This window comes from Dicentrarchus labrax, unplaced genomic scaffold, assembly GCF_905237075.1.
Source record: "Dicentrarchus labrax unplaced genomic scaffold, dlabrax2021, whole genome shotgun sequence".
Taxonomy (NCBI): Eukaryota; Metazoa; Chordata; class Actinopteri; family Moronidae; genus Dicentrarchus; species Dicentrarchus labrax.
In genome coordinates, this window is record NW_026136711.1 from 22,557,068 (window position 1) to 22,569,795 (window position 12,728).

At 40.5% G+C, this 12,728-nt stretch overlaps 1 protein-coding gene across 3 annotated transcripts in view; it reads right to left on the reverse strand.

The window, feature by feature from the left end:
* cacna2d2a (calcium channel, voltage-dependent, alpha 2/delta subunit 2a) overlaps positions 1 to 12,728 on the reverse strand; it is a 143,630-nt gene that overhangs the window by 92,754 nt on the left and 38,148 nt on the right. For all 3 annotated transcript variants that reach the window (XM_051414526.1, XM_051414525.1, XM_051414524.1), the window contains exon 3: positions 11,613 to 11,729. In XM_051414526.1, the coding sequence (XP_051270486.1) occupies positions 11,613 to 11,729 (117 nt within the window). The remainder of the gene's footprint in view (positions 1 to 11,612; positions 11,730 to 12,728) is intronic.

The following is a 12,728-nucleotide window of genomic DNA, read 5'->3' on the forward strand; positions in this document are numbered from 1 at the left end:
GGGGGATTGGAGGTGGGGTGGCTTTTGACTGGCTTAGAATAGCGAACCATAATAGCATATTTTATATATTTAAAAAATAATAATTTTGCCTCCTACAAAACAGTCTCAAAAGCAGATGACCACACTATGTTGTTCTGTCACTGAAAATACAATTTTCTATTCGATCAAGGCACTATTTTTGCGCAGTGCTTCTTTCATTTTTTTCACTACAGTGGTATAACATATATTTTATATTTGATTGCTGATGCTGTTTTTCAAAAGCTCCTTTCATAAAAATGATCGTCTTCAACTGTGCCCTCTAGGAAAGAAAACAACGAACAGACAAAAGTACTGCCTTGCAATTGAAAAAAAATAAAAATAATGTCTGCGTTTTAGCACAGCGATCCCTGATTCAAGTGTCTCTATCTCTCCTTTTGTCTTTCCTCTCTGCAGATACAAAATCGCACATGGGAGACTAGAAATATATGTTTTATGCAGCTTGGAGAGACGGCTGCATAAAAGCACAAAGCAGTCATTTCTATTCATTTGTCTCTCGCTGACGGGGAAATGAAGGAGTGAAGCAGATGCTATTGCTACGTGAACAAGTTGCTTAAACACAGAGAGCATTTTTTCCTTTTAAAAAGAAGTTGGATAATTAGATGCTGAATCAACCCCCCCCCCCGACTTCCTGCCTGGAACCCATATTGTCACTCAAATGAATGATTTTGTGAGAGGCAGGAACATGGCAAAAAATATAAATCTTCTGCTGTACACTGACATTTGTTTAGGGGAAAAAAGTGAATGCAGAGCATTCAAATTGGCTGAAAATGGTACATTCAGAGCTAAAATAAATGTGTGCATTGAAGATGTGAAGAAAAGTGCTGGAGGCAGCGTACTGCCATGAAGCAGATCAGGTTCTGACATTTTGTCGAATGTGAAATTCTGCCAAGGAGCAGTGGGTGGCATGTTGTGACCTTTATCAGTGGGAGTGATAGAATGACCCAATACTATAGATAGAATAATCTAGAGATTTAACAATCTGTCTTTACAATATGATGCTGCAACCTATCCCTGCGTGTGTTTGTAATGACCTCCCACTGTTTGTGTGTGTGTGTGTGTGTGTTTGTGTGTGAGCATGTCGGTTGCTGACCTTCTGATGCATCTGTAGTGGGCAGCAGTTACCGCAGGTGTTTGTGAGTGTACAGGTGACTTCTCCTTTGAAGGTTAAACAGGCGATGCTTCAGCAAAGCCTCTTAAGGATTCGAAGAAGTTAGTCGGCCATACGTTGAGTGAGGTAAGCGTCTCCATTCATATGTGTGTGAGTGTGCGTGAGTGAAGTGTAATAGCTTTGCTGCAGGTTGTAACAGATGGTTGCTAATGGAAGTTCATAGATCTGAATGACAGGGGCCAGGGGATTGGGGAGGAGATTATGGGAGGGGGATGTGTGATTCAGTGTGTGTGTGTGTGTGTGTGTGTGTGTGTGTACATGTTGGAGTGTGTCTACCTCTGCGTACACATGCACAATTAGTGTGTATCACTAAGAAAGTAGACCAAGTCATGTTTTATTGTCCTTGGGTAAAGGAAGATAAATGTTTAACAGAAGTTTTAGCCACATTAGAGGTGTAGCTTAAGGGATGAATATCTGTCTGTCTGTCTGTAAGTCCATCAGTGTAGAGTTATTCATGGTCCACAGAAGATGAAACGTTTTGTGTCTTCTTCTTCTAGCACCACCAGCATGTCATTTATCCAGTGAAACATCTCAAAATCTACTTGATGAGATATTGTGCAGACACTGTGCAGTGTCTGCAGTTCCCTGATGATACACCCAAATGACTTTAGTGATCCCTGACTTTTTCCTCTAGCGCCACCATGAGTTTGAGTGTTCTGACAATGATAGGATGGATTGCCATGAAATTTGGTGCACTGGTAACGTTAAATTTTGGTGATCTCTATTTTTATCATGATTTGTCCAGTACTTGGTTTTATGACCAAATTCTGGCCACAACTAATGTCATTCCCATCATCCTCAGCTGGGGTTTAGTGCAAACGACCAAACTGCTAATATGCTAAACTAAGATGGTGAACAGATAGTAAAGATGGTGGCTGTAGACTCTTATTGTACTATGTCTACTGTACTAGAATACTGTACTATACTTTTTTATATTTAAAAATGTATGAGTATAAAGAGTTCATTTAAAGTTTGACAGTTGATGTTTACTTGAACTGGATGGTAACATGAAGTCAAACTCGAACATCATTTCATGTCATTTCTGCTGACATTCTCACGTAGTTCTCATCTCATTCTGGGGGAAATCTGATTTAGTAATTGATTGGTATTGTTCACTGCTGGAATAAAACAGCAGATTATGACTGACAATATGAAAATACGATCATAAAGACAGTCCTCATGCTTTTTGTTACATTCCAATAATCATCAGGTGTACTGAAGACATTTTAGACATCAAAAGTTTTCCAATATTGCATCTGAATGATTTTTTAATGGGTTAGGAACAGTCCAAGACCCTAAAGGCATATGTAAAAGATACCATAAATGGTGCGTATGTCCTGAGGAACCTGGTTGATTCTCTCTGAACTACACTGACAGAAATTGGATATGCTTTTTCCAATCAGTGCAGACTGCAAAGTTGTAAAGTTTTCTCTTCTATTTTTACCCAAGTAGAGCTCGGCCTACTTCCCCTGTTCTTCCCTGATGGGACCTGAGAGTTATAACTGCCTCTCCAAAGACCTACAGGAAATGGAAAACCAAATTACTTTGTTGGAGTCTCACGGTGGTGGTGGTGGTGCGGGTGAGAGGGCTGGGGTTGTAATATGTAGCTATGTCTTCTACAACAGCATATACAAAATGTTCCACGCATGTTAAAGTTCTGCCTGGTGATTGGGTTCATTAGTTATTCAAACCATCTGACCTCCCCACAGCAATGCTCAGACACACTCATTATGAAGCCCTTGTAATTCATTAAGCTCCCTAAATGAACACAAGCCATACTGAGGGGTGCTCGCTATTACTGAGAGGCATGCTGTGCCTCAGGGAGGTTAATAGTAAGTGTGTGGATCAAGTTTTAATGCTATGATGAGTGCAGGATTGGACGTTAACCACTGACTTCAGAAAAATGATGGGTTGGCAGAGAAAAATAAACTGCAATGGTTGTAAAGATATAAAGATAGATTTTGTGTCCATGCAGACTTCACTGAACATTAAGTGCTCATTGTAAAGCAAAATAACTAAATCGTAATAGTACAACATACACAAATACCTGAAGTAAAATAAACTTCTATGCTAGAAGACTACTTTAATACTGATGTTATGATGGTGATAGCATACGCACTTGCATATATTCCTTGAAAATTCACTTCAATGGCACCCCAGAATGAGGTGTAGGGAGCGAGGCTGCAGGGAAATCTCGCTCCCTCTGAAAGTGAGAGACAACTCCTTCATTTGTCATCACTTCACGCCAACAGGAGGGACATAATCACTTGCTGCTGGTGGTGTAATTCATTGTGTGCACACCAGCTGCTGTCGTACTGCTGCTGTTGGGAATGACAGAAACTTTCAAATTCAAGTGATTTAGAGAGCTCGGCAGTATTTTTAAAGATCTCTTTTAGAGGACGTATACAGTATCGGTCGATTTACCGGCGCACCAGGCAATATACAACGCAGGACAGCACTGGGTAACAGGTTGAAAAGAATCGCCAATGGCCATATTAAAATCAGTAACCAGACGAAGACAGAGCTTCACTTCACTAATCCTCCAGCTCTAGTACACTCTACCACTGAGGGCCAATCCAGATCCGAGTGACATCTCTCACTACTTACAACAGCTTCACAGCGGTGTGATAGCGGGAGCCTCATTTTTAGGGCTGGTGGCCCTTTAAAAGAATGAGGGCTAAATTTAGCTGTTATAAATTGGTTATTTGTGCCGGATGCCTGTTCAATTAAAGCCAGTCACTGAGGCGTCTGAGATCTCGCTGGGATGACGACTCAAGTCATCAACCACACACTCCAAGGAGTTGGTTAGTCTCCCAGTGTTACTGCCGTAACAATAATTAAACTGTTGATTTCTTGTTGTTTTTTGGCCCACCATTAACAAGTGTTTAAAGTATGACTTATCATTAAAATTAACAAGAACTGCCTTTTCATTAATTATCAAACCAATAAATTATTAAAGCTGCATTTTGTCTGACAGTTTTACTGGTCTGTAGACTAGTAAATATGCATCGGAGCAAAAAGGAGTGTGAGCAGCTTCACCTGCTTTTTGTCTTGATAGATTTTTTGCAAGCCAGCACCTCATCAACCAAGTGTGCGTTTTCACCCTTCTTCTTCAAAACATTTCCCGAGTGTGAACTCAAAAAGAAGTCACACTACCATAACACACAGTTCTCCAGTGTTCACCAGGATTATATATTCTGTGTATATTCTGGGTTGACACAAGGTTTTTTGTCCACTCATAAAGCTGGTACAGCTTTGGGATTAGATCAAAAAGTGTAAACTGACATAATGTTTAGTTTTTTTAAATAAAAAAAGTATTATTTTGCCATGTTCTCTGTAGCAAAACATACAAAGCTGTCAGATGACTTGTAAACAAGTCCATGAGCAAGCATGGTAAGTCTATGACCGATAGCCCGCCGCTACCATTTTACAGTTTGATAACGGCTCAATGTCAGCTTTAATTCCCTCCGTTTCTAGTGGGTATTTTCAGATGTCATTAGGCAGGTGAGCTCAGTGTGAACAGGTCTTAAAGTTCACAGGTGAGTACATCCAAATGTTCACACCTGTGCCAAAGCGTGCATGCTCACTCCCCTTTCAGCACGCATGTTGGCTGTGCGTGCCACGCGCGTGAAGTCTGTGTCTCAGTGAATTATTAATGGATGTAACCTGATGACAGATGACTCGGAGCGGCCCGTCCCTCCCCATCCCTGACCCGGCCGTGTCGTCTTGGTTTCCACGGTCAGAAGGAGACGGAGGCCCACGCAGTCTGATTGATTAATTCTGTCAAGCACACTTTTGCTGTCCCTGCACAGTGTCCGGTCAGAGCTCTCCTGCAATCTCTCACAATCACTATCAGCATGACTGCAAAGTCACAGAACATCTCCATCATTCCTGAAAGAGACCCCACCCACTGTCCACAGTTTTCTTCATTTTATATTCTTCGATCAAACAGGTTATGTCCCATTTCTAGTTTTCAAACTCTCTTACTACAAAATGACATATTATCAACCCAGGTTTGTGAACTGTAACAACAGAGGAAGCTCAGTTTGCTTTGGAAAAATTCACCTTATGGTGAAATTTATTTATATTTATTATATACACCAATCAGCCATAACATGACCACTGACAGGTAAAGTGAATAACACTGATTATCTGGTTATCATGGTACCTGTCAGCGGGTGGTATATATCAGGCACCAAGTGAACATTTTGTCCTCAAAGTTGATGTGTTAGAAGCAGGAAAAATGGGCAGCGTAACAATTCCAGCGACTTTGACAAGGGCGAAATTGTGATGGCTAGATGATTGGGTCAGAGCATCTCTAAAACTGCAGAGCATATCTAAAACTGCAGCTCTTGTGGGGTGTTCCCTGTCTGCAGTGGTCAGTACCTATCAAAAGTAGTCCAAGGAAGGAAGAGCGGTGAACCGGAGACATGCCGAGAGCTACTGTAGCTCAAACTGCTGGAAAAGTTAATGCTGGTTCTGATAGAAAGGTGTCAGGACACAGAGTGCATTGTAGTTGGTTGGTATGGGACTGCGTAGCCACAGACTTGTCAGGGTGCCCAGGTGGTAATAATGTTATGGCGGTTTGTTGTATATTGTAAGTTCTGAACCAGAAAAATCTCTCATAATTTGTTTTTTAATTTGACTTTAAGTGTGACTAATCTTAACTCACGGTCCACTTACTAGCATTAGATAGCTCGGTTAGGTATCTCCATGACAACTAAACAAACTATCTGCTGAGCGATATGAGGAATGTAAGACATGGTTGAAAGCTCATGAAAAAGTAGAAAAAGTGGACCTTGAGTTAAAGGAATAGATCTACATTTTAGGACATACTGTATGTTTATTCTCGCAAAGAGTTAGATGATACTACTGTTATGTCTGCATGGTCAGTGTAAAGCTACAGCCAACAGCTCTCAGCTTAACTTAGCATAAAGACTGGAAATGGGTAAACAGCTAGCCTAGCCAACAGAGAGATGGTGTAAAAGAGGATAATATTAAGTTATGTGGGAAAATATACTGATAAAAAAATCTATTTTGTTTGAAGAGAGAGAATATTAAAAAAGATAAATGTTTGATTGATTTGACTGCTGTACTGTAGATTTTAACAAGCAGCTGAACCAGGTAAAAATAAACCTTAGGTGTGAACATCCCAGGTGCGCCTACTCTAAATGTCAGTTTCACTTTAGTCTAAAGACATTGGCTGCACATCTGCAATCGCTGTGTTGCACACAAACCTCAGAGTGAATCATATCTTTTTATATGGGTCAATCTTTTTTTCCATAACGGTGGAGTCAACCACAGATCTCAGCATGTACACTTGTTTACCTAAAAGGCCTCAGTGCTGACAGCGTTTTTCCTCTCTATTGTATCTGTGCGCCTGCTGCTAAGGTTTCCCCACTAACTTGTGTTGCTTGTCAGTACGTCTCCTTGGCTGTATTTTGTAAGAATATTAAACCAGGCTTCATCCCTTCACCTGCCTCATCTCCATGGTTTAACCCTGCAGCCATTTCAATAACCAACCCAGTAGAGTGCTGGGTGTGTATCCATCAAGCAGCGAGCAGCCCAGAGGCAGCCATCCTTCAGCCTGTAAGTGGTATTGGGATAGTATTGAGATCTGTGTAATTGGATTAGACCAACCTTAGTCCCCTCTCTATTCCATCAGTCCCTTCTGTAAAATCATAACTTAAGAGCTTTGACAATGGTAGTTTTGCTGTGCAGCAGCTGATGGGAATGTAACATGATCTCTGTCTGTAGCACATGGCCTCATCTTCCCTCCCTGAGGCTGGAAAATCCCAGCAGCGGTCTGACTGACAGCTCCACTCTGCCTGGCTTTGACTGACAGTGTACAGGATGTTGTGCAGTCCCAGATGGTTCTGAGAGGCCCAACTGATCTCAGGCCTCTATGGCGATCATATGGAGTATCACAAAGAGGAGCACAGGAAGGGATGAGGGCTCAGATCAGTCCGGGAGGTCTATCACACCTGTTTGGCTTTATACACATGACAGGTTACATGGAGGGCTCTGTTCTCTGTGGCTGCTCTGGGTTAAAAGGCCTGTCAGACAGACACTCTTGTAGCATCGCTCAGCCTGCTGCTCTGATAACATGCACGCACACACACACACACACACACACACACACACACACACACACACACACACACACACACAGAAAGACATAATGGAAGTACGAAGAAGTACATGCAGACTAGTGTAAAGAAACACTCACTGAATAACTTTTTTCTAACCACTCAACTAGCATGATCTCTGATAATCAAGAAACATCGTATATATCCCAGTGAGCTGCAGTTTTGGAGATGCTCTGACCCAGTCATCTAACCATCACAATTCATTCACTTGCTGCCTGATATATCCCACCCACAGACAGATGCCATGATAACGAGATAATCAGTGTTAATCACCTTACCTGTCAGTGGTCATAATGTTATGTCTGATCGGCGTATATCCCAGTGTGTATCAATGCATTATTTCATACTGTGGCTGGAGAGAAAGCGACACCTACTTACATTTATAAGGATTATTCAGGGTCTCTTAGATAGTGGTGGTTATTAAGTACCAGTTTACAAATGTTTTACAGCTATTATAGGACTAAGAGGTAGAAATAGTAGTTTAAGAATTTCATAAATTATTTCCAAAAGAAATATGTAATTTGTAGAAAATATTCTTGTATTATAAATGTATCATTGTAACATTACTCTCTATTTATCATGTACATACATAAATATATACACACACGTATATATCCTTGCTTACTGACAAATTTCACATTCTTGCACATTCTGTTAAACTACCTAAAAGACAATCTAGATTAGATTAGCATCAATTGGAATAAACTGACTGAAAATGTAGTATGAGCACTCTCTAGTGTCTGTTTTTCCTGCAATCAGCAACAAAGAACATACATTTAACATGAAACTTCTTGGAACTCGGAGTATGACTTGATGAAGATTCACATTTCATTTCCTTCTTAAATGTGTCTTTAGGAAAAGATGTATATAATGGAACTTGCATAGAACAGCAAACATCCACACAAAGAAAACTTAAAGTAACTTACTAACCTAATCCTCTGCAAAGTCAGCTCATCTACCCTCAAATAAAAAAAGACAAGTTCAGGTGTCAGCTCCCAGGGCCACTGAAATAAGCTAAGATTATAAACATCAGAGGAAGCTTTCCTGAATCATTTTTCTACCTGCCTTAAAAAAAACAAAAGGGACGTATAAAGTGTCCAGCGGCAGCATGCAAGCTTGTCAGACTACCGGGGTTTATGTTACTTTTTAATTTTGGCACCGACCGTAGAATCAGATCATTGTTTGTGAAGACGACTGAAGCCAGAGGCAAGAAAAGGAGAGCAGACAGGGACATGGGAGTGGAGGAGATTAAGGCAAGGGAAGGAAAATAATGACACAAAAAGTAAGTTAGTTTATTCCGTTTAATTTTTTAGAGTGAGGGGACATGAGTTCATGAGTTGATGGTGGCTATATGAAAGCAAGTATACACCGCTGTATTAGTTGTGCCAAATATAGATATTTTAGCTGAACTGCAGGGTACAAAAATAGTCTTGTTCATATAGCAGTTATAACTCCAGCTGTAGTATGAGCCCAGGCAGGTAAAAACAAAAACGCTCACCTACTGGATTTGTTTTTTTTTCCCACCCCTTTCTGAGATATACAAGCACAGCATTTAAATTATTAAAATGTGTTGCTAATTTAGGAATTAAGGCTAAAGCAACTAAATCCAGAGCACTGAGAATTGCTTCCCTCCCCACTTTATATCAGTAACTGAGTATTTAGAGTCAATGTGTATTTTCTCATTAGTAATATAAACATGAATTACAACGAATCACCCCAAGCAGTATTTAAATAGGTTGCAGAAGAATAATTTCTTCTTGCATGCTTGCACGCACACACACACACACACACACACACACACACACACACACACACTCGGACACACACACATTTCCTCTTTTTTAAATGTGTGGCAGGGAATATTTGGGACTAAATAACCATTACAGGGGGTAGAAACAGGCTGGAATATAAAACGCTGTCAATACTGTGCTGAGCCGAGTTTGAGACCTTCTTATCTACAGACTGTATTAAGACATGGCTTTCACTTTTCTCCCTGTATGAATAATAAGTCCACATGAATTTATTTTGCCTACAGTCTTGAATTTTTAGTTTTAGTGGAAAACATAAACACTAACCTGCCTAACTGAAACATGTTAACTTGTTGCATACTTTTTGTTAAGGTTTGTATTCTATAATGACATAATGACTTCTTTCTTTCTTTCCTCTGCTTGTTCCCTTTTCCAATTGTATCATCTGTCTTTTTCTCTCCTGTCTGCTTTCTTCTTTTGATGTTTTCCCCCCAAACTCTTTCCCTCCTTCCCTCCATCTACCCCCCTTCCCCTTCTGCTCCCTCTCTCCTTCCCTCCCGCTTGCTGCTCATTTTTAAATCTATGAATTTCTGAACATCATTTTCTTGATTTTTCCACGCCCCAGGGAGACATTCTCATTCCAGCCCTTCTCTTTTTTCACCTCATTTCCTCCCTCCTGAGTGAATCTCCCAGACAGGATGTGAGGTGACAGTGTGGCCCGTGGAGGTTAGGGTGGGGTGGGGGGAGGAGTAGGGCTGTGTATGTGTGTTGAGGCAGGTGGAGGGGGGGTGACGGTGGGGGCCACTCTCTCTTCCAAAAAACGAGGGTGGATGGGTCAGTGCCATTCCAAATCCAATCCTACACATGACCACGGGAGACGTACAGTTACGCCTTCTTTCCTTTTAGGATCCAAGCTGTAGAATTAAACATGCCTTTGAGAGACTTCTGCTCCTTGGCTTGAATGTGTCTCATCCCACAAGACCCCATGCTCTTCGAAGATATACACTCCTGGCCCCTCTGTAAGGCTTAAACTGTGTTGAAAAACGTAAATGCTGTCGCTTTGAGCGACCATATCTGGGCAGAAACAGAGTGAAGGAAAGTGGACACTTGTACGTACTCAACACACACTGAAGAAACAGTTATACTAGTGCTGGGTGAAATACTGGATGAACTGGTACCCTGGTTTTAAACTAAACATGAATGTATAGCTTTTCTAATTTGTATATTAAAGGAAAAACAAATATCTAAACGCAGGGTAAAGTTTTAATGTCTTAAAAAGCACTTTACAGCCTCAACATTTTTACTATGTGTGTAGCGCATTCATGATTGCAGTGATTAAAAGGAATCAGTGTCTGTGTGTGGATGTGTATGTAGTTGTATGTGTATATGTGGGTGGAGATAATGAGAATCACCAAACTGATTAAAAAGGAGTGCCTCGCTGCCATTGTGGTGAAAAGAACAAATTTAGCTTTAAATAGCAATAAATAGAAATTCTAATCAGGTAATTTGGGAATTATATGCTCTCACCATGTCCTGTCATTTTAAGTGTGAAGATGATTTGAACTAAACTTACTCGTGCTCTGTTACACAGACTACTAAACAGGGGACAACAGTTTGATTTTTAAATCCACATTTTCAGGATTAGCACAAATGCTCCTTTACTTTATCTGTGGCTTTTAAAAATTAAAAATTGATTGTGTATACTTTTCTCATTTCCCCCCATGTCACTCTTCTTCCCTGCCTCTGTATCCCTTCTCTCTTCTTCTCTAAGAGGTTAGAGGTTCCCCACTGTGAGAGCAAAACAAATTTCTAACTAATCACAGGACTGTCTGAGCAGAACAGTGGTAATAATTATATCCCAAAATGCAGGACATTGAAATGATAACCTCTAAAATAACCCTTCTTCTCATGCACCACCCAAACTATCTTTCAGAATATACGCCTTCAACATTAAACAGAAAAAACATTCAAAACTACTTCTGAAAAAAATTATGAAGATGATTATCATTATTTTTTGTCAATGACAAAATATAATCAGCATAAAATTATATTTCAGCTATAAAAAGGAAAAGTGCTTTCTGCAAGAGTTCAAATGGAAGGAATAAAGTTGATCTCCTTCAGTCAACCAATTGTGTGTCCACATGTAAAGGAAGATACTAAGAGGAGAAAGACAGGAGTTCAATTATAGTGTTGACAAAAATCTTTCCTGCCAGCTGTTTGGCATTAGTTTGATTACTTATGGTCTCACACAAAACAGACAAATCGGGATAACATTGGCTTATTGGACAATAAGCAGAAGATTCTTCTGATAAGCCTTGCAAACATTTTTTTGAGAAGCTGAAGAAAATAAAGAGCACCCAATCAGGGCTCAGAGCATTTAATGACAGAGGTTTGTTTCTTGTATTTAAATGTCAGCGATTATGTTTTATGTACCTTGTAATAAAGCACAATGACATGCATTTGTATGAACCGCAACTTGACTTTCCAGGAAAGACAAATGTCTCTTACCTCCAGGGCTTTCCTCTTACTGTTGAGCAGCTTGGAGATGTCCCGCGCCACTCTCTCCACCAAGTCCTTGGGGTTGTTTTTCTTGATTTCAAACTGGCTCTTCTTCTCATTATAAATCTGCAGATGGAGAACATAGGGAATCAAAGATCAAGTAACCCCAGCCATTAGCTTAATTAAGAAGATCACAGAGGAGCTGTTTGCTTATTCTCAAGGTAGCACACAAGATGGTAAACATTTACTGTAGAGCAGACAGTATGCAGCCTTCCATTATACCCATAAGCCTCAGCACTGTAGCAGAATTAAACACAGAACAGAGCCCTAATGGAGAAGCACTTAGCTAGCCAGATGCAGTCTGGCAGTCGGGATCAAATTAAATAAACGCAAACTCCAGCAGATCCCCACTGCTGGGTGAACACCTTCTCTCCACAATGTTAGATCCTTTGGAAACAAGCGTCCTTATTTATATCTTGGTGACACCATATTTGTGACTGAATCCAATGGGTTATTGAAGGCCACCCAAAAACTAGAGAGGCTGAAGGAATTACAAAGCCCTCTCACTGGGGCCTTACCAGAATAAATTCAGGTAAGATCCATTAAACAGACACAGATTTTGGAAACCACAAAAAACAAGTAAGAGAGATGAGTTTTGGGTCGTTTGGAAAGGACGGTCATCCAGAGATAGAACGACAGATGCTTGGCCCGCCGACAGAGGAAGGTACTTGGGAGATTAGTCCGCTCCCCCTGGAAGAATTGTGAAGGCTGACTCAGCCGGGGCTCTCTATAGGATCTGTAGTCTACGACAGAGCACCACCCGAGGGATTACCACTTATCCTGCTGCCCTAAGACACTGCAAGACCCACTTTCACACCATAAAACCATTTTGTATGAGTTCTTCTGAAGAAAACCCTGGAAAAGCCTGTTGTTGAATATTTTAAAGCAATTAGTGTCTTTTAAAATCTTAAATGTGAGGCTGAAATTTTGCATTTACTCTGATTGTGTGCAGAGTTAATTTCCCTGAGTCTGAGGGACTATAAAGTCACTTCTTCTGTTAATTATTTACTTACACACACTTTATATTGAACCCTCCATACATGATAATATAATACAATGTACTTC